This window comes from Galeopterus variegatus, unplaced genomic scaffold, assembly GCF_000696425.1.
Source record: "Galeopterus variegatus unplaced genomic scaffold, G_variegatus-3.0.2 Scaffold2246, whole genome shotgun sequence".
Classification (NCBI taxonomy): Eukaryota; Metazoa; Chordata; class Mammalia; order Dermoptera; family Cynocephalidae; genus Galeopterus; species Galeopterus variegatus.
In genome coordinates, this window is record NW_007728357.1 from 170,198 (window position 1) to 192,284 (window position 22,087).

Genomic DNA, 22,087 nt, shown 5'->3' on the forward strand with positions numbered 1-22,087 from the left:
CACTCTCAGGGAACATGTGGCAATGTCTGGGGACATTTCTGATTGTCATGACTGGTGCTGATGGGGGGGTGCTTCCATTATCCAATAGCTAGAGGCCAGGGATGCTGCTAAACCCCCTATAATGCACAAGACAGCCCCCACAACAAAGGATTATGCAGCCCAAAATGTCAATAGCGTCCAGGCTGAGAAACCCTGATCTACTTACTCTTCACCATCCAGGCTGGAAAAGCCACAGGTCACTGGCCTCCCTGCCATGACTCCCAGTTCCTCCTAATAGAGGTGGGCTTCTTTGATGTATCGTTAATCCAGTTCCTACAGGTGCACCTGGACACAGGATGCTGGAGAGGGGACCAGAGGGCCCATGACTGAGTCAGTGACTCTCTCCCTCAGAGGACTTGGCTCATGATCTGAATTCTAGTTCACGTGACATGCATGAAATGCATTCTGCTGCAGTCCAGTCCCTCAGGGTGACAAGCTTGCAGAGGGCATGGATAAGACAAAGGCTCCTCTTTATTATGTTATTATTTTTTTTCATTAAGTAATACTAAATAATATCACCTGATTGTAGTCAAGCATTCATTCAGTCAGCAAGGATTTATTGTGTGCCCAGTAAGTCCAGCCACTATGCTCTATGCTAGATGGATGTTACCTCTCTGAGGCTAGTGAATGTACATGCCTTCAGCAGGAGTTCACCAGATGGGGATGGAAGGGGTGGGTGCTTGTTAAAATGCAGGATCCTGGGCCTCCCTCCAGATGTTCTGATTTTGTAAGTCAGGATGCTGCCCAGGATTCTGTATTTTTAGCCAGAACTCAAGGTAATTCTGATGCAAGCCATCCATGGGATCACACTTTAAGAACAATTGGTAGAAATCATGAAATCCACCCAACCCAATCCCAGGTCTGAGAGTATGAAGACTTGAGCTCTAATGTGGTAATTTCTATATCCCTGAAAAAAAATCATTTAACTATTGTCTCAAGTTTCCCATTTTTAAATCAAAGGAGAGTAAGACCCTAATACTTATTCAGACACAGATGGAGAGAAGACAGAATGCTTTATGTAAGTAGAAGCAGGACACTTGCAAAGGAACAGAACCATAGAAGTTTGACTTCTCAAAAACGAATTTTTATGACATAGAACGAGCATTAGCCAAGTGCATTTGTACAGCGGTAGTTAGGAGAAAAGTCACCTGCTTATGTGAAAGGTGTGAACACTATCTGTTCCCTGAACCGACTTCAGCATGCAGTGATTCCTAGCTGATTAGGAAACAGTAATCCTCCCTAGTTATCAAGATAAACGGCTCCTCTGATTCCTTGCAGTTTTCTTTCAAATCCTTTCTCAGACCTACATCAGACCTGCTCTCCCTGTTATGTGACTTTTCAATGAACCACTTATTTTAGTGGCACATTAACCACCATCAGAGGTCCAAATCTAAACCTTGTTCCAAGCACAACTCTTTCAAACTGTTAGAAACATCTTAACACTTATCCATGTGTAATACAAGGAAGTTATCTCACTATGTGGGCAAGATATGTATAAAACATAGTCAATCACTTTGGGCCCAGTTGCTCTACTCTAAATTGCTTTCTAATGGTAGAAGAAATCTGCATAAAGAACCTCATGATAACAATTACATAATAGTTTAAACTTAATGTTTCACTATCACTGGAAGGAAAGAGTATGGATTAAAGGCCAGAATACCTCATAAAATGCACCAGTTTCCCTTAAGATAATCAAAAATACATCTTTTTCGACTCTTCTATCTAAGAATTCCCTTCTATTCTGTTTCTTTAGATAGCTTTTATTATACTTGCAGATGTCCCTACATTCCCGTCTTGCCCTTGTTGTCTACTTTTTGCTATAGGTAACCCCACCTTGACCCCCTGAACTCACAGCATAGGACACCCTGAGCATTTCAAAAGACCCCAAAATTTCAGCTCCCATTGAAAACCATTCAAAATATAGATGAGTTTCCAAATAGAAGGAAAATGACTCTTCCATGATATATGGAGAAAAACTCACAGTTTTGTGTGCGATCTATGACTTTAGACCATCCGATGTACCCCAAATCCCACACACCGAAGAGCTCCATTCCACTGCTACCTCCAAACGAGAGAGAGAAACCCCTTCCCAGCATTTTGGAGCCTTGAGCCAACATATCAATTCAGATGCAAATTTCCCCCAAACTCAGATCTATTTTTACGCAGGCTATGCTCTCTGCAGACCAACATGCAAATAGTGGGTGCTCAAGTGTAAGGAAGAATCACAGAGGGGACGAAAAGACACGGACCATACCTATCTTCGCAGCCTCCACTTTCAGGTTGAAATCCCAGTTCCTTGGCAATTTTAGGGACATTTTGCTTCTGGTTTGGAGGCGTAGCTGGTGAAATGGTGAGTCTGTCACAATTCGTGCCCTTCTTGCTTTTCGATCTTTCCCCCTAGCTTGTATCTGTCCTTTTCCTTCTTATGATTGCTTCGGCAGCAATCTGAGGTTTGAGGTTGATTTGCCAACGTGTCTCCTCCTTTCTCTCAGATGAAAGGTTGATCCATCTGTCACTTGGGGATGGCACCTGAACTCCCCCTAATCCCCACCCAGAGTCTCAAGGGGGCTCACGCCCTGCTTTTCTTGCTTTCAGTTTTACCAGAAAGATCCCAGTTGGCACTTCACTCTGCGTCATGGGAAGCAAAGCTCCCGTTGGAAAGAATCTCAGGCCTCACTGAGGCGAGGTTGTGATAAACAACTGCTGCCTCTCCGTTTAGCTTTTTTTTTTTTTTTAACTGTCTGCTTCCTTGCATTTGAGGAAGTGGGTGGCTGCTCAGTGCAGATGAGGCATTATGAGTTTTCTTTCTTGAGAAAACGGTTTTTGTAAATGCTTTCAAAACTAGGACGAGTGCTTTTGTGATATAAGGCTACAGTTTTGATTAAAAAGAAAAGAAAATGACAAGACTCCCATCATATACCTTGACTGTAAGCTCCCCTTCTCCTCACCTAATGGATCAAGTATTTAAAAACAATCTGGAAGACAACCAGCATTCCCTCAGTTACCTTCTTCTAAATTCTTTCTGCTGTAAGGACCACATAGTGAGTTCTTCTCCACCTGCTCAGGATAAAGGTTCCAAGTGATACCAGCCTGACTAGGGAGGGCGTTGATGCATTTAGCTAATAAGCCAACTTTAGCTGGATAAACCCACTCACACGTCATACGGTTCTTTGGCACTGTGTACAGGATGTGAACTTTAGAACCAGACCAGCAAAGGTTCAAAACTCAGTTCTCCCACTTCCTATCTCTGCAACTTTTTCACAAGCAACTGAATTTTTCTGGGCCTCAATGTCCTCACCAGTAAAATGAGGTTGATAATAACCACAACTGCACAGCATTGCTGTGAAGGAATCTAGTACTGAGCTTGACGCACAGTGGTTGCACCACAAACATTTTCAACCCTTTTCTACTTCATTAAGTTTCATGAAAGGCTTTCATATGTTTAACAGGGTTGGCCTAACCTAGAGATTAAGTATCTGGGCCCTAGAGCCAGACTGCCTGTGTTCTAATCCTGGCTCTACCAGTTTCTCGCTGTGTGACTTTGGATAAGTTTCATGACCACTCTGTGCTTCAATTTCCTCACCTGTAAGTGGGGCAAATAACAGCGCCTACTTCATAGGGTTGTTGTGAGGCTTTATTAGAAAGCAAGTACAAAGTACTCGGAACAGTTGCACCTAGCCAGCATGCAATGCAAGCTATCCATCCTTGGTTTATTCATTCTTCAACTCTCCTGGATGACTCTGTCACATGCTCACTTTCTGTTGATGACCCAGCTTCCTGTTTCATTGAGAAAACTGATGCAAGTGAAGAGAATATCTGCACGCTCCACCGCCATATCCGCCCACCTACCTGCATGGAAGCCCGTACACTCAGCCTTCTCCCTGCTACAATGGACAGACTGACTGTCATCACCCGCCTATCTCTACTGCGTTGTCAATTTCTTCTCTCTCCTGGATCTTTCCCATGAGCACTCAAACATTATTTTTTATCCTGTCTTTTAAAAAATCTCTTGATGCCACTTTCCCCTTTGGTTACAGCCCCATTTCTCTCCTTCATTGCTGAGCAAAGCTTTGGTAAGAATTGTCTACACTTGCAAATGTCTCTCCTCTTATTCTCTTCTGAATCCCCTCTTGATGGTTTTGACCCCATGATTCCACAAAATACAGACTTATCAAGGACACTGAAGATTTCTCTGTCTCTAAACCCACAGGTCAATTCTCCGTTGTCCTCTCACTGACCTGGCAGCTGCATTGGGCACATTGGGTCACTTTCTCCAACTCTAAGCCCTCTTTCCTTGTGGCTCCCAGGAACTGTGTCTGGCCTGGGTGTCTGCCTGCCTTTGTGGCTGCTCTGTCTCCAGTTCCTTGCTGATTCCTTTTCATCTCTCTGACCTGTACTTGTTAGAGGAAACCAAGGCAATCAGTGGACTTCTTTTTTATCCGTACTCACACCTTGGTGAGCTTAATTGTCTCAAGGCTATAAATGCCATGTACCTGTGGATGACTCCAATGTATATTTCCAAGCCAGACCACCCCCTGAACTCCAAATCACATACATTGCTGCTTAAATCTCTGGTAGTCCTCTCAAACTAAACATGTCCAAAACTTATGTTCAGGGGATCAGGCTGAAGGAGCAGAGGCGACCTGGGGCATATTGTCATTGGGAATAAAAGGAGCATAAGAAGAAAAACCATGCGCATATTTAAAATCTCTCCTGCTCAAATTTCATTGGCCAACACAGCTCACGTGACCAAGCCCAGTGTCACTGAGGCAGGAAGTCACACAGCCCTAAGAGGAAGGGAGAAGGGAGAAGGGCGGGAATGTCTGCTGATCTAGACTCCAGTCCATCATGCCAACCCAGTTTAGCCAGCTCCCCACCAGTGCCAGATTCCTGGAGCTTGACTCAGCCAACAGGAGACTTTGCAGTCCCCACCCTGTACTACTGCCTCCCCAACCCAGACACCACTACTCTTTTTTCTGTCCTGACTGTGGGGGCTAGCCATCCTGAGTCCCACCGAGCGGCATCTCCACAGGGAACTTGACACCATCCCTCCAAATTTTCAGTCCTGGGACTTTTAACTCAGAAATTCTGAAAATATTTTGAAGGTGGCATTTAGAATCACACAGAGAACTTCCTCTACCCTTTAGGGTAGGCTCCTGTGAAACTCGGAAAAACTCATGACCCATGGGGGAAGTTGGTCGAGCGTGCTTGGCAATCAGATGAGCAGCGCCCTGGAAAGGCCCAGCACACGGCCTGCCCTCTGCAGAGCCTGCTCTGGGTCAGTCCGTGGCCTGGGTGGGCGTAGAAGGCTGTTGACTGCTGCTCTGTTGCTCCCTCTCCCTGATCTTCATAAAATAAAGAATGACATATCTTGCCTGGTCCCAAAGTTTGAATCAGCATCTGCACTAGCAAAAACAAAAATTCACTTGTCTTTTTGCTTACTGAATGTTAACTATTTATTAAGGACTAAATATTTGCTGGAATGTTCATGAACAAGCAGACTTGGTTTCTGCACCAATCCCCATCCCACTTCCACCCCTGCCCCCATGCAGCTTACAGTCTATTGAGGGAGAAGAACAATTAAATACAATGAGAGAAGGGCTATTTGGGGGAAGTATAAGGAACCATGGGGGTTCATATGGGAGAAGCCTAACTGGGACTTGGGGAGTGAGAGAAAGCTTCCTGGAAGGAGTGATTTTTAAATTAAGTTTTGAGGAATGAATTGGGGGAAGCAAGAGGGTTGGAAAAATGGTTTTAGACCAAGCAAACAGCATGCAAGAAGTGAAGAGGACAGAAAGAACTCCTCAGGTTGCTCCTGAGAAGGCTGCAAAGTATCAGATGGAGGAGAGATGGAGCTTGGAGACACAGGCTGGGGCTGGATGGGCTGCATCCTGCAGGACCGGTAAGCCTTGGAGTTTGACTTCACTCTGGGGGAACAGGGGTCATTGAGGAGTTTTTAGCAGGATAGTGGTGAGGGGGCTGTGGCAGATGTCTAAGGGGGAGGGAGAAATGGGGAGAGAGGACAGCAGCAGTGGTCATGGAAAGAAGGGGAAATAACGCAAGAGCCATTTAAGTGGTGGAGTTGATAGCCCCAGAGGAAGCAGCACAGGAGAAAAAAGACACTCATGATCCTGACTCCAGTCACTGGAGGGGTAGGAGTTCCAGTCACAGAAATGGGGCATTCACGAAAAGCTGGAGGATTTATAATGGGGGAGGGGAGTTAAGGTACCCCAGGGAGAAGATGGTGGGCTCAGTTTGGGGCATGTTGCATTTAAGGTCTGTAGTGGATTGAATTATGTCCCCCCGAAACTCACTGAAGCTTGAATTATGTCCCCCAAGTTTTATGTATTGGAAACTTAGCCCCCACTGTGATTGTTAACAGGGTGAGAAATCCTATTATGGTAATTGAAAGGTGGAGCCTTGAAGAAGTGATTAGATTACAGGACCGCGCTGTAGTGAGTGGATTAAAAATGGTGGTCAGGGGCATGGTTCTGAGGGCTTTAAAAGAAGAGGAGAGTCTGTCTCTCTCTCTCGTTCCCTCTCTCTGTTCTCTCTGCTTCCACCATCTTGCAATGTGATACCCCTGGGTCACTGTTGCCACCATCAGATGGACTTTGGACTTAGCCTCAGAACCTGTAAGCAATAAATCTTGTTTTTCTTTATAAATCACCCAGCTCCAGGTATTTTGTTATAGACAACAGAAATGGACTAATACAGGGACCCAGGGAACACTTGAGGGCAGAGCTCCCACAAGTGTGTGAGCCTGGAGCTCAGACAGACTCGTTCATTCACTCACTCATTTACTCCACTTACTTATCCAGTACTGTGCTGCATGCTGAGTAAAGGAGCATGATTAAACACCTCGCCTAATCCTCAAGTGACTCAGAAGAGAGAAGAGTAAACATAACAGCAGTGCTGTGGGAGGGACAGGAGCAGTGCCTGCATCAGGTGGGGTGGCAGCAGGAAGCGAGCAGCTCTGCATGGGTGGCCAGGGTGACTTCCCAGGAAAGGTGACCCATGAGAGAGCAGTCATGAGAGGAGGACGTTCCAGGCCAATGAGCCAGCAGATCTCTGTTAAAACATGGCACCCGTTTAGGTGAGTGCCATTTGAGGAATGGTGTATGGCTGGAGGGGAGGCGGACAGCGGTCATAGGGCTCTGGGGCCAGTGTCTGACAAACTAGCTGAGGGGTTGGACGCTACCCTGAGGTGACAGTCATCGAAGAACTTTTTAAACATTCCTTTCATTGTGACTTTTACCATGGCAGAAGTCCATGTGTGATCTTTGTAGAAGTTTTAAATAAGCATAAAGGAAATAAAAATCACTGTTACCATTTAGTACATAATAAGAATTTTCTCCGTGTTTAGTTTCCTATCTCTCTCTTGCTCTTTCTACTTATGTGTGTATTTATATATGTATTTTAAAAATTTTTAAATAGTGTATGTGCTGTTTTATAAGCTGTTATCCTCTCTTGACAAAAGAAAACATGAATAGTTATTTGTCATTTAGCATTTTTCCAAAATACCATTAAAGGCCTCATAGTTTTTAATTATTTGGTGGGAGCAAAATTTACTCAACAAATCACTGCATCATTGAACATTTGAGATGTGTATAAAATTTTGTAATATTCTTGTATGTAAATATTTGGATAAATCCATTCTCTCCCTATCCCCCTCTCTGGGAGGACTTCTTAGACATATAAATGCTGAGAAAGTGGATAAGGAAATGTTAAGACTTGGTGTCAGGGACCCAGTTCTCTCATAGCTTCATTGATAGTTGGCATTGCCATTATTTAAAAAAAATTTTTTTCCAATTGAATAAGCAATTTTTCATTAAATAGTAAAACTAAAGTTACTTTTTAATGAGCTAATTGGCCATTTGTAGGGGTTGAACGTGTTTGAGTGCTTTTGAAAGGAATCAGTGCAGAAAGGTTTTCTTATGTCTTTATTTGTGACTTTCACTCTACTGGCTCTAGGATCTTTCTCAGAAACTCCAGTTACTTGCTTGTATGCTGGCACTCCAGTCTGTTACCTCCATGTCTTTCATCATCTCTGTCTTTTGCATTTAGACTAAGTTTCTCATGTATGTCTCTCATTTCACTGCTTGTTTTTTTTTAACAGCTTTATTGAAATAAAATTCACATATCATACAGTTATGACTTTCAGTATATTCATAGAGCTGTGCCATCACCAACACAATTTTAGAACATTCTTCATCATCCCCCCAAAAGAAACCCCTCACCCATTAGCAGAACTTCCCCACTTGCCCCAGCCCTAGGCAACCGCTAATCTGCTTTCTGTCTCTATAGATTTGCCTATTCTGGACATTTCATATAAATGGAATCATATAATATGTGGTCTTTTGTGACAGGCTTCTTTCTCTTAGCATAATGTTTTCGAGGTTCATTCATATTGTGGCATGTATCAGAACTTCATTTATTTTCACAGCCAAATATTTCATTGTATGGATGTAGCACATTTTGTTTATTTATTCATCAGTTGATGGACTTCTGGGTTCTTTCCACTTTGGAGCTATTATGAATAATGCGGCTATGAACATTCATATACAAGTTTTTGTGGACCTTATGCTTTCATTTCTCTTGGGTATGTACCTAGCAATAGAATTTTTGGGTTATATGGTGACTCTATATTTAAATGTTTAAACAACTGGCAGAATGTTTTCCAAAGTAGCTGCATGATTTGACATTCTCACCAGAAATGCATGAGGGCTCCATTTTTCCACATTCTCCCCAACTCTTGTTATCTTTCCTTTTTATGTTAGTCATCCTAGTACATATGAAATGTTATCTCATTGTGGCTTTGATTTGCATTTCCCTGATGGCTAATGATGTTGAGTATCTTTTCACATGCTTATTGGATGGTTTGGTTTTCCAAAGCATAAACCCTGCTTCCTGAAACATCCAAAGACAAAGCCATCCTGAACCTGCATTTCTACAAGACCACATTCTAAAACTCAGTTCTCCAGCTTTGACTTAAATTCTACTATTTGCTTTTCTTCTTTTTTATCCTTTCTTTGGGGAAGATGATGTGCACTATGCTCAATCTCCTTCCAGGTTTCCAGCAGCCTTCTTCCTATGTACTTGTGCTCCACTGATGTGCCAGCTTCTCCTACCCCCCACTTGGTTCTCCAGAACTTGTAAGTGATGCTGTCCATGCCAAAGCCATCACATCCCCCTGGGAGTGATTGGATCTGCTGGAGAGAGTCACTCATCATCAGATCTCTCCGTCTCCTTCTCCATCACACACTCCAAGCTGTGGATGTCACTGTCGTCCTCATCACCATTACTGTTGTAGCTATGGTTTTCTGCAAGGTTTTATAATGATGCCTGGGGAGAGGATAGAGGGGTGAGTCCAGCGGCCTCACTGACGAGCATCAGAGAAATGGATGGGGCTAGAAGGGAAGTTTGGTTTTCTGGATTCTACACAGCTTGTGTCTCTGAGTGAAGAACAAACTTCTGGAGAGTCAGAATGTGAGTGTCCACGTTTGTCAGGAGCTCTCTGTTCATAGAACAAGGCGGCGGGGGTGGGGGGGGCATTGTCTGAACCCGGGCCCCCGTGCAGTAAGACAGTGCCCTGTACCTGGAAGCACAGCAGAGACTGACCCTCGCAGACAGGTCAAGTGCACTACATGGGCCAAAACCCTTCCACTCCCGCGAGGCAGTGCCAGGCGCTGAGGTCTCACACTGGTATTGTTGTTTTCCTTATAATCGATTTAAAAAAGAAAACAGTAATACATTGTGCCCAAATCTCATTCGAAAGTGGGGAGAAGAAAAGGTAGCCTGAGGTCCAGCAGGTTGGGACAAAACACTTGGTGGACTCGAGTCAGCCAGTTTCACTCGTGTGTGTTTCCCTCCTGGCTCCTGCGGGCGTCTGGATGTGGCCCCACGTTGCGGTGCACTCAACCAGCAGCTCTGCTTCCAGCTGAGACTAACTGCCTCGGGCTGATGGCTGCATCTTGCAATCTTGAATGAGATTCCCCAGCATTCATGCCCTGCCATGTGGCATTTGGAGACAGACACAAAAATTAAAGTTCTTCCTCATTTGGATTTTATAGTCTATATCTTTAAGAAAGCTGGATGTAGAAGGCACAAGTCCAAGGTTTTACTTCCTTTCCCTTGGCTCTACATGAAAAACAGAAAACCACCACCTGGCAGAGGAAGAGATTTCTGTCCTCTGAACAGTGTGAGCTCCAGGGACCAGGGACAGGCTTTTTGGCTCAGACCACAGAGCTGTTCCTCCCAGTCCCAAGCAGTGAGTCAGAGGTGCCCATCTCATTACTGATCTTGCCCTTGAGAAGGTCTCTGTCATTGAATCTTATGTCTGGTCACAGTTTGATAATTCTATTAACCTTTATTTTTCTAACTATCTCATAGCCAAAAGTTTTATATCTGAAGGCCTGAAGGCCAAGACTGGCAGTGTTGCTACCAAGGCTCTACCTGGAGGAGGGCTGCTCTGGGGATCACGGGGTTAGGAAGAGAAATGTCTATTTCTTGCCAGGTGACTATAAACAGACCTGATGTTTTCAAATGGGAGCACACAGAGCAAATCACGGGGAAATTCCCCTCACATAATACCTCCTTTTGGCCACTGTTATGAGTTGGTTACATTATATTAGGTTGAGCCACATGAAGATGCCAACATCTGGCAGCTTTTGACCTGCAAAAACAATTACCTATGGTTCAATGTAATAGGCCCATTCTTACTTCCTGCCACTCATTCATCCAACGAATGTCAAATAAATTGTTCACATGTAAGGTTCAAGGCACTGCTTTAGATGCTGAGAATACAGCCATCAGCAAGACAGGTAAAAATGCCTGGTTTCATGAAGCTTAGTCTCCAGAAGAGAAAAAAAAATAAGCAAAATAAATAAACAAAGTAAATAAAATATTTTAGGCGGAGGTAAGTGCTGTGGAGGAAAAGAAAAAGTGCTACGGGAAGAGGAGAAGGAAGTGTCAGGCTGAGAGGAAGAAAAGGGAGATTGCAGTTTTACAGAGTAGAACAGCATAGCCTTCATGGAGAAGGGGACATTTAAGTAAAGAAAGTTCTTAAGAAAGTGAGAGCGAGCCGGGTGAGCACGTGTGGAAGAACTTTCCAGCACAGGGAAGAGCGAGTAGAAGAGCTTGCTCTGCCAGAGGTGGGAGCAAGCCCACTGCGTTCAGGAGACAGCAGAGAGGCCACGAGTTTGCAGCAGGGGGAAGAGGAGAAAGATTATTGGAGACAGGATCAAGCAGGTAACAGGACGTCAGTTGTACAGGGCTTTACAGGACCTGGCCAGGACTTTGGCTTTTACTTAGAGTTAGGTTTGTAGCAGAGGAGTGGCTTGATTTGATTTACACTTTTAAAAGATCACTATGGCTTTCATGTTGAGAACAGACCTAGGGGTAGGGAGGGCAAGGACAGAAGCAGACATCAGAGCTGATCGCAATGGGGCAGGTGAGCCCCATTGGACCAGTGTGGAGCAGCCAGCACACTGCACATGGCTGTTCAGTTGGTGCGCTGCACAAGGCACCAGCCTCAAGTAGGTGGGGCTGGAATCCAGTCAGGGCACTGAGCACCAGCCCAGAGCCTAAGTGTGGAGGTGCATCCATCCAAAGGAAGGGGCACCACTATGCACAAAGGCTCTGTCTGCCATTACGTCATGGGGCGATGTTTTTCTAAATTTTACAAAAGCTATGCCATATGGACCAGCAAAGGCTCTGGTGGTATGGTAGATGTATCCTGGACTGATCCTGTCACCTCCACTGACTGATTGGATTTGGGGTGTGGGAGAAAGAGAGGAATCAAGGGAACAAGGTCCCATTTGCTGAGGTGGCATAGATGGGGAAGGAGCAGGCTTGGACGGGGGGAGTGGAGATTAGCACATATTAAGCTAAAGATGCCCAGTAAACATCCAAATGGAGATGGTCTGGCAGGCAGTTGGATGTGAGTCTGGTGCTTACAGCTGAGGTCCAATGGATGGACAGTTTAGATAATGTAAAAAGACTCATTTCCTTTACTTTAAATGTTTTTGGTCACCCAGAGTGGCTCAGGAAGAACATCAGCAAGTGCAGCTGGTAGCGGCCTGAGGGGTCATCAGGTGCCTGTGGCCCCCATTTGCTCAGCTTCCTGCAGAGATCACGCCCGGTGGGGCTTGTGCCAGCCAAGGCAGCTGCCTGCTGTTGCTCTCCCTTTTCAAAAAGCGGCTAGTACCAGTATGAGAGAGGTTTTGCTCAGGAGAAATAAACATTTTAGGCTCAGATGCCGGGCGGTCTCAGCTCAGAGGCCAGGTGTTTAGGGGGCTGAGGGCAAATGTCAGCACCCTAATGCCTGGAGAACTGAGTATCCATTCCAGTGTGAAGTTGAGTCCAGGCGGAAAGCCGTCCTTCCAGGCCACCCAGCCAGCTCTGAGGTCAGCCATCTGACAGTCCTTCTCAGCTCACTGCTATGCCCTCTGACCCCAGTGGCTCATCAACCAAGGTCACGGCCCTGTCCTATCTGGATGAAGGAGAGATCATTTATCCCACCCCACCCACTTCCCAGTGTCAGATGTGTCCATGCCCAGTCAATTGGGGTCTCTCCTCCTCCCAAAGTGAGCCAGATGATTTACTCTTCTCCTTGAAGCAACAAGCTCTGTAGGGATCTGGGAGTCTCCATCTTGCCACCATAGTGACCTCCAGGAACCAGGCAGTGTGCTAGCAAAACCACCCAGGGCACATCCAAATGTTCAGTTTGAGTCTGTCCCAGACTGATGGCTATAGCAGTGACAGTGCCTCCTCTCTCACTCCCACCCCCAAGGCCCAGGGTCCAGTGCCCTGTAGCAGAGGGTGCATCTGTGGGCACTGATCCCCAGGACTGGAAGTCAGAGCAACACGCAGGACAACCTGGCCGAGCAGGCAGGTGAGCAGGGAGGTGGAGCATAGCATTGCCCGCCCTCATCCCTTCACTCTCGAGGGTCCAGGAGTCCCCTCATGACAGGGGAGCCCCTCAGGGAGCCCTCCTTACCAGCATTCCCCAAGCACTCAGCCACACCAGCCCCTGAGATAGACATCAGTGGTCAGGATGCCAAGATTCGTGCCTTCTTCTTTCTCCTCCAAGTCCTCCGAACCTGGTGGACTTGTCACTAATCCATAGAAGGAGCCCTGGGCAAGAGGGGAGCCCTTTCTGCCTTTCCTCCTACTTGGCTGTGTTCTGGATGGTCACCCTCCTTCCCATAACTGCTGTAGGCTTTCATTTGCTCCCTCTTGCTCTGTCCCAGCTGTTACAAATAACTGCAAGGGGGTTCCCAGTAAATATAGCCCATTTCTATAATTTTGAAAGGCCCCTCCAAGTTTTGGGTAGACCATGGTTTTCTGTTTTGCAGCTGGTCTCCAAATAGGTCTACAGGCCCAGGCAGGCTGCCCTGGCTGGAGTCCCAGGAGGGTAAGTCCACCAAAATGTCCACTCTCCCTCCCTCCCCTGGGCTCCACTGAGACTTTTCTGCTGCTAACTAGCATCCACAGTGCACACACCTAGGTGGCTGCCTACAGGCCCTCAAGCCCAGATTTTTTCTCCTGGCCTTGAACACAAGCCCACTGCCCTGTACAGGCCAACCAAACCTAGTGTCAAGACAGATAACATCATGTGCATTTGCCCTGGTTCTGCCAGGATCTGCTGAGCCTTGCTTTTCCTTTTGGCTTTCAGTATTTTCTCCATAATTTAAGAATTAGGAATTCCTCTATTTCTCATCTTAGAAAAACGCTGTCTGCCATCTTGCTTGAGATGATAGTTCTTCCCAATGGATTTGTCCCGGCCATTTTTCCCTTTCAGGCCTTCCTCCGCCCTTTCTCTCCTAACTCTTTCCTGGGTGGAGACTATCCTGCCTGGGATCTTACAGTTCGTGTTGACCACGCGGGCTGTGCACAGGCTCCTGTGGTCTTGGCAAGGATGCTCCACTTTGCAACTGGGGTCTCTAGGAAGTGACATCCCCCATAGGTATGTAAACGTGTTCAATGTCAGTCCCGTTCACCACTGGGGCAGATGTTCTTGCTCCCTCCTGATCAGCCAGACTAGACCCATCATTCTGCAGTAAAGGGCCCAGTATTAACCCTCTACTGCCTAACGTGTGGCCTTACTCAACTGCAAAGAGATTCTGTCTAGATAGAGATGCTCCCAGCTTGGGCTTAGGGAGCCCAGTGCTCCTTCCCCAGGGTGCATCTAAACAGGAGCTGTTCCACCCTGAGGACTCACCTTTGGTCCTACCATTCCCCTGGTCCTTCACGCTGTGAGGAGGAACTGAAGGACTGAATGCAGCAGCCTCATGGCTCCAGTTCTTTCTACATGGGTGACCTCCATGCCAGGTTTCTGAGGGGCCCTCCTGTCAGGGCTTTGGTGGTCTACAGATAACACCATGGCCTCCAGACCACCAGCCCCCCCTTAGGGCCAGTAATCTGCTCTCTCAGGGTTTTGTTGGCCCGTAGACATTGTGGTCACCCTTGTTACTGCTCTCTCTTGAGCTGCCATCACCCTTGGGGTATGGGGCCTCATATACCCTCCCATGTGCCTATTCCACATTGACACATTCTGCCACAGAAACCACCAGTGCCACCTCTTGGGCAGGCTGGGACCAGAGGAAGAAGAGCAGCCAACACCACAGTCCCCTTCCTCTTGGCTATGCCTGTGGGACTGGGTTCCACAGGAGGAACCACTTCTGAGAAAAGCATTTGGAATGCAAAAGCCCAAGAAGTAGTTGGATCCAGCAGCCATTTTACCTACCACAGACCACGGAGGCCAGCAGGATCCCTGCTGAGACCCCGCACAGTAATAAAACAGCCACCAAGAATGGGGAAGCCCAACAGGGAACCTATTTGACACAGAGATGTACTGCTTGCCAGTGAGTGGTCTGTGGCTCAGGTGAGCTGGGCTCAATCCCACGGGGCTAGCATGGCCCACGATGAGCAGACTAACTTCACAGGCTCCCTGCACCTGACTGGGGGCTCCACTTTCTTGAACACATTCTCAGGGAATGAAGTTGTCCACCTCTCCTGAGTGGATGACCACAGACTATTAATGGTGTAGATGACCTTCTTTGTCATGTGCTGGATTCCCTGACACTTGACAATAGGGTCCCAATTTATCACCACTGCCTTCTAGTGGGCTCGACAACATGGAATTTGCTGGCTGTTCCACACACCTTACCAACCACTGCCAGTGTGTCTAAATGAGCACTGGAATAGCCAGCTCAAGGACCAAAACACAGCCACTATCACCCTTGTCCATAAGAAGTGACAGCATAGAGGAAGTGATGTCCCTCTGCTGGAGCACCAGCCCATGTGTCTCCAGCTGAACCCCAGACCAAGCATGCCTCTCCCCAGTTTGGAGAGTGGGGAACCTGTGTGCCTGTTGACATTCTGCACAAAGTGACACTCACTCGTGTTTGCCCAAAGTCTTTTGCACAGTGCTTTACAAAGCTGTCCTTGAAGGCTCATGTGCCCATAAGTAATATGGAAAGGTCAGGAGTTTAGCAGCCTGAGCAGGAGTAAGATGTTGTAGGCACCAGGGGCCCTAGAGCCAGACTCCCTGGGTTCGAATCCTAATTCTTCAGCTTACTACCCTCGTGACCATGGGCATGTTAATTAACCTCTCTATGACATACTTTTCTCATATGCAAAATGAAGGTAGCTCTTGTATCTATCTCATGGAGCTGATGACCAGATCAAATGAGGTAGCATATAAAAAGCAGCTAATTTAGTGCCTGGCATGAAGCAAGTTCTAAATAAATGTTAGCGAAGAAAATAATTTTCACTGGCAGAATTATGAGTTCTGAAGAGCCCTTAAAGCTCTTCAGAACTCATGTGACTCATTAAGAAAGGGTAGCTAACAAGTTAAAATGTGCTCTATCTGCTCCAACTGTAGGAACATGAGAGACCTGCCCTTCCTTGCTTAAATGGCCTGTCAGTCTGCTAAGCCAGCTTGGGCCAGTTGGAGAGGGGCATGTAAAAGAGTAAGGAAGGACCTGTCTGTCCACAAAGCACTGCAGTGCTGAGATGCTGAGGGTGGGGACTGCTTCTGGACCACAAACCACTGGCGTGGTTTAAGGAGGCCCTCCTTGCCTGCCCATTGGCCCAGCATGTGTACGAACAATGACACATCCAGTTTGATCAGCTTGGATATGTGGGCAGGTGGGGGAGTGGTGTCCTCGTGAGGAGGGTTAGGCAGGAAGGGGGAGAGTTATAATTTTGGCACCCAAAGAAGAGAAAGAGATCCAAGTAGCAGAAAGACAAACTTGCAATCTTCTGTCTACCTGGGTTTTTCACTGACAGGAAGTCCAGTGCAACCGTTGGAGAACTACATTTTTAAGCCAAACCTGGACTTCTCTCTACACTCCTGAGATCACGAGATGCTCAGCAGGGCACTGCCAGAACAGGAAGTGACAAAGGCAGCTGATTTCCCTGCTGATATAAAACTCACGGTTCACATTGAGTAATTACACATAAGAACACCCAGACCTACTGGGGGAAGGGAAGAGTTAGGGGGAGTGTGTGACTTCACTTAGTAAACTAAGTCCACACATTGGCAGAGAGGACACTTTGGCTTTCAGAGCCATTGCACATACATCTCCCCGTCATGACTCTCGCCACGACCTTGCAACCTTGCATGTGAACGGGGCAAATATTATTCATCCCATTTTACAGAGAAGAGGCATGGAATAGGGTAATAATTTGCATACAGGTCAGGTCAGAAATCTATATTTTGTCCATGTGTTGCTGCAAACCTTAATGGTCAGAAAATATACAATGTGATCCTTAAGATAAAGTATAAAATTCAAAATAAAACAAGGAATTAATTTCTGATTGCTGGATCTGATGGTAAAAAAGAAGAAATGAGTTTTGGCTAATTTCATAAAAGAAGTTACCAAGTTTACCTGTTATGTAAAAGAAGGTTTGTTTATGAAATTAGAAGTAACCAGTGCAATTAAAACTTGTGTACATTTTCATTTGAAACATAACCAGTTCCAGTGTTGAGCTAGAGGTGGTATTTTTTTTTTTTTTGTCTTTTTTTTTTTTGGTCTTTTTCCGTGTCCGGCAACAGATCACAACCCTCAGTGTTGCCCCCGCACCGGACCGGGGACCGGCAACGGGACCGCAACCCTCAGCGCTGCTCCTGCGCCTCGCTCAGCCAGTGAGCGGGAACCGGTCTGTATGTGGGATCCGAACCCTTGGGCGGGAGCGCCGCCGCGCTTCCCAAGCGGCGCACTTATCCAGTGCACCACCAGGCCGGCCCCTAGAGGTGGTATTAGTTAAAGTTGTCCCCAAGATGATTCATGTGTGTTCCAGATACATGGGGCAGGGAAAAAGCAGTAAGGATGTTAATCCACAATAAGGCTTTCAAGGCTGGGGGTGCCTTACATGTGTTCTGTATCCAGTGTGAGCACAGCTGGATTTCTATAAAAATCTATTTCAATTTTGAAAGATAATATTGGTCAAACAAAGGCATCTACTGGGATCACCTTCAAATATCACAAAACATCCAGGGTAGGGGGAGTGCATCAGAAAGCAGCCTGCAAGTTTTTTTTTTTTTTTTCCTTTTTGTCTTTTTTCATGTCCGGCAACGGATCGCAACCCTCAGTGTCGTGCCCGTACCAGACCAGGACCAGCAACGGGATCGCAACCCTCGGTGCTGCGCCTGCACCTTGCTCAGCCCGTGAGCGGGAACCGGTCTGTATGGGGGATCCGAACCCTCGGCGGGAGTGCCGCCGCGCTCCCAAGCGGCACACTGTAGCAGTGCGCCACCGGGCCGGCCCTAGCCTGCAAGTTTTAAAACCACCTTGCTACAGGACTTTTAGGACTGAGGGGTGGGGAAAGGCTGAAAACAGCTTGTGGCCCTTATGCACCAATAACAAAGTTAATCACTAATCGGGCCATACAATTGAGAAAATTTGATCTTTGCACAGAGCCAAGCTTCCAGAGCAAGAATGAGAGCTATTTTTTAAAAAGACCATTTGAAATGCTCCCATGACTGTGATCTCTCTTCTGTCTCAGATTCATCCCTCTGTCCCACTAAACATTTGAGCCACAGTTTATCATGGAAACTCATGAGAGTGGCATTTCTCAAGCTACCCCTGCCAAGGGACTGCAATTCTGCCTGACTCCTGAGATTTTACAGATGGGAACCTTCTCTTCCTGGGTGTGTGATTTCTAGAAAATGGCCCAATCAGTCAGCTGATAGTGCACAGGAAGTTTCTGGGGTTTTTCACCAAAACCATCAATGTGGTCTTTGCATAACATTTAACAATTCCTTCTGAAAATAAGCATAGGCTTTAGATAGGTGGATGTGATAAGTCACTGGACAACCCTGGCATGAGACATCACTCATGCTGAGTTTGGGAATAAAACAGGTGGTTATGATGATGACATGAGCCAGGTACTAAGAGAAGCTCAGCAGGCCCGGACCCAGGGGTGTCTGGGCACCAATCCCTGCTCCATCGTTACTCGCCATGACTCTAAACCCCAGACTTCCAATCTACAAGGGCAGGGTGATAATATATACTGCAGGGTATTTTTGTGAGAATTAGGCTTCATGTGTATTCATATACTTGGCTCATAGCAGGCATTTGTTAAATAGTAGTGATAATAGATTGCCTTAAAACAGTATCCAACAAGGAGGTTGTGATAGGCTGAATAAAGGCCCTCCGAAGACATCCATGTCCTAATCCCTAGCATTTGAGAATGTGTTTCTTTACATTTGTATACAAAAAATGTTTTTTCTCTATGTTCTCAATACTTTGCTTCTGGTCACCAAAATGTCTGTGTGTGTGTTTTGTTTGTTGTGCTTTGTTTTGCTATGGTGACCAATTCTCCAACACCAGCTGGGTGTCCTACAATTCAATTCAGTTTGACACCATCTGCCTGGAGCTAGTAGCATCAGATCCCACAGATCAAGGGCTCAGTCCCACAAGATCACCCCCACCTCAGATGCCAATCGCAAGTCCACAGCTGTCACCTGTGCTTCTGAATGACCCGCTATAAATCCCATGACCTCCTCCTTGGGTTTGATAATTTGCTAGAAGAGCTCACAAAACTCGGGGAAACATTTATGCTCACCACTTTATTATGTAATAAAGGATATGGATACAGATGAACACCTAGATGAAGAAGTATCTAGGGTAAGGTCTGGAGGGGGCCAAGTGTAAGAGTTTCTGTCCCTTTGGGGTTGGGGTGCACCTGGATGTGTTCATCAACGCAGAAGCTCTCTGAACCTTGCACTTTAGGGACATATTTGGAGGCTTCACCTTGTCCGCACGATTGATTATTGACTCAATCACCAGACCCTCTCCCCTCCCCAGAGGATGGGGTGGGACTGAAAGTTCCAAGCTTCTAATCATGGCTTGGTCTTTCTGGTGGCTAGGCCCCATTCTGAAGCTACCCAGGAGCCCATAAAGAGTTGCCTCATTAGAACAAAAGACACTCCTATCAGCCAAGAAATAACAGGAGATTTAGGAGCTCTGTGTCAGGAACCAAGGCTCAAATATTTGAAAAAAAGATACTCCTAATACCTCTATTTGCTTAGGAAATGACAAGGGTGTTAAGAGCTCTATGCCAAGAATTAGGGCAAAGACCAAATATTAGAACAAAACATGCTGTTAGCAACCCTACTACTTAGGGAATTATGAGAGTTTTAGGAACTTTGTGTCAGGAACCAGAGGCAGATACACACACACACACACACACACACACACACACACACAATGAGGGTACTTCAAAATGTTCACTAAAAAATTGAATTAAAAGATAATGAATGCTTCTATGAACTTTTTAAAGATTCTCTACTATTTTACAACACGGTAAAGAGACTTTGAAGATGTGATTAAGTCCAGCATCTTGAGATGAGGACACTAATCTGGGTTATACAGGTGAGGCCTAATTGTAATCACAGAGGTCCTTACAAGAAGAAGGTAGGAGGAGATTTGACTAGAGAAGTAGGAGATGTGAGTACGAAGCAGAGGTCAGAGGGATCAAGGGACCACAAGGCACAGGGGCCACAAGGCAGGGAGTACAGGCAGCCTCCAAGAGCTGGAAAAGGCAAGAAACCAGCCCTGCTGACACCTTGACTTGAGCCTAGTGAGATCTGTTTTAAACTTCTGCCCTCCAGAAGTATCAGAGAATAAATCCATGTTATTTTAAGCCACTAAGTTTGTGGTAATTTGTTACAGCAGCAAGAGGAAACTCATACAAAGGTTATGAAACTGATTTTCTTGGGTGTTTCATAAGCTGTATCTGGAGACAATTTTCTACAAAACCATCTTTCCCATTTTTTCAGGACAAGATTATCACATGTTTATGACAGACCTATTTTATACCATGTTCAAAAGTAGGCAAGCCTACCCGGGGAGGATGTGTAGAGGGCGATGAGCAGGGGCCCTAAGGCTCACCCTACATCAGTGATTCTCAGACCTCCCTGTGCATTTGAATCACCTGCATTCTTGAAAAAAATGAGGATTCTGATTCAGGAAGTCTGGGGTCCAGCCTAAGTCTCAGCATTTCTAACACATTTCCAGATGATGTAATGCTGCTGGTCCTTGGACCAGACTTTGAGTAGCCAGGTTAAGGGAACACATTTGATTGGCATGAAAGAGACTCCTTTAATAGATCTGCCCTTAACTAAGTTTCCAGTTCCCTCCATCCTTTGTAAAACTCCTTGATGGGTGCCCAATATCTGCTGAGAGCTCACAGCTGGTAGCATTCCAGTCACTTCTAGTCCCAACAAGTAAATTGTATGGATTAACTCAGTTGTATCTGTTCCCCAGCTAATGCATGCCAAGGTAATACAAGCTCTACTTACTATTCTAAGTATATGAAGTAGATCACATAAACCAGTAAAATGAGTACAAAGAAAAAACAGAGCTCCTTCTATAAAAACTAAGTTAATGGCTTTGGAAAGAAAGAGTAAATATACATCTCCATAAAATATGTCAATTCACATGTGCATAAGTGGAAGAGAGGATCATAAAAATCTCTACACTTATAATGCCTTAAAATATGTCTTGAGTTTTTGCACTCTCTTTAAAGAAACCAAAACTCTTCTGCCAGTACCTTGTAGATAAGGTTTCTGCAAGAAAAGCTATAGAAATAGGCATCTGCTTTTCAAGTTAAAATGTAAAAGGTCAAGTGACTTTTGCCACTCACAAAGTTGCTGACGGTGTGCCTGTTGACATTCCAGAACTTTGACTTCACATAGACAACACTGAAGTTTCTACCTAACACCATTTTTAAGCCCCAGCACCACAAACCTGTCAGAGGCTGTGATTAATCTCCCATCTTTTGCAGAGGAAGTCTAAAGCTCAAAAAGAAAAGAGTGAATTGACTCAGTTCTAGAGGAAGTAAAGGCCTCAACATTCTGACCCTGGGCCAGGTCACAATGCTTCTGTCATATCTTGCCCTTTAAAAGAAGGGTCCCTGATTATGTATAGCATAGAACCTGTGTTTGAACATACATTTAACTATATTTTTTCCTTTTTTTTTGTCTTTGTTCGTGACCGGCAGCGGATCGCAACCCTCAGTGTCACGCCCGTACCGGACCGGGACCGGCAACGGGATCGCAATCCTCAGTGCTGCGCCCGCACCTCGCTCAGCCAGTGAGCGGGAACTGGTCTGTAACATACATTTAACTATAACAGAAACATTAAGGAATACAAAAAAAATAAATAAATAAACAATACTAAATATATAGAATGTCACATTCAGACATTTAAAAAGACAGAGAATCTGCATATATTGTATAACTAGGGTCAAAGGGTAAAGAGAAAGATGAGCTATGGCAAACCAACACCAGATTGAAGGATGTTTGGGTCAGAAAACTTTATAAAGTTGAATAAGAATACCTATCTGAGATGGCCCTGTAGATCCCATGGTGGTTTCTCACCAATGTAAGTGCTACCTCGAGATCACATCATGTGGTGAGGGTTTGAATAAAACCAGATATATACATCCTCAACCTGTCTGTGCCAGACAGTTGAAACCAGTTTCATAAAACAATGAAGGCAAAGGGACCCACATCCGCATCTTCTGAGCTACC

At 45.7% G+C, this 22,087-nt stretch overlaps 1 protein-coding gene across 1 annotated transcript in view; it reads right to left on the reverse strand.

Annotated features, from left to right (window-relative positions):
• The window catches only part of ARHGAP25 (Rho GTPase activating protein 25), a 91,390-nt gene extending 88,634 nt beyond the window's left edge, over positions 1-2,756 (reverse strand). Inside the window, exon 1 of the mRNA XM_008581062.1 lies at positions 2,294-2,756. Within this exon, the coding sequence (XP_008579284.1) occupies positions 2,294-2,354 (61 nt within the window). The 5' untranslated portion in view covers positions 2,355-2,756. The remainder of the gene's footprint in view (positions 1-2,293) is intronic.
• Between the last annotated feature and the right edge of the window lie 19,331 nt (positions 2,757-22,087).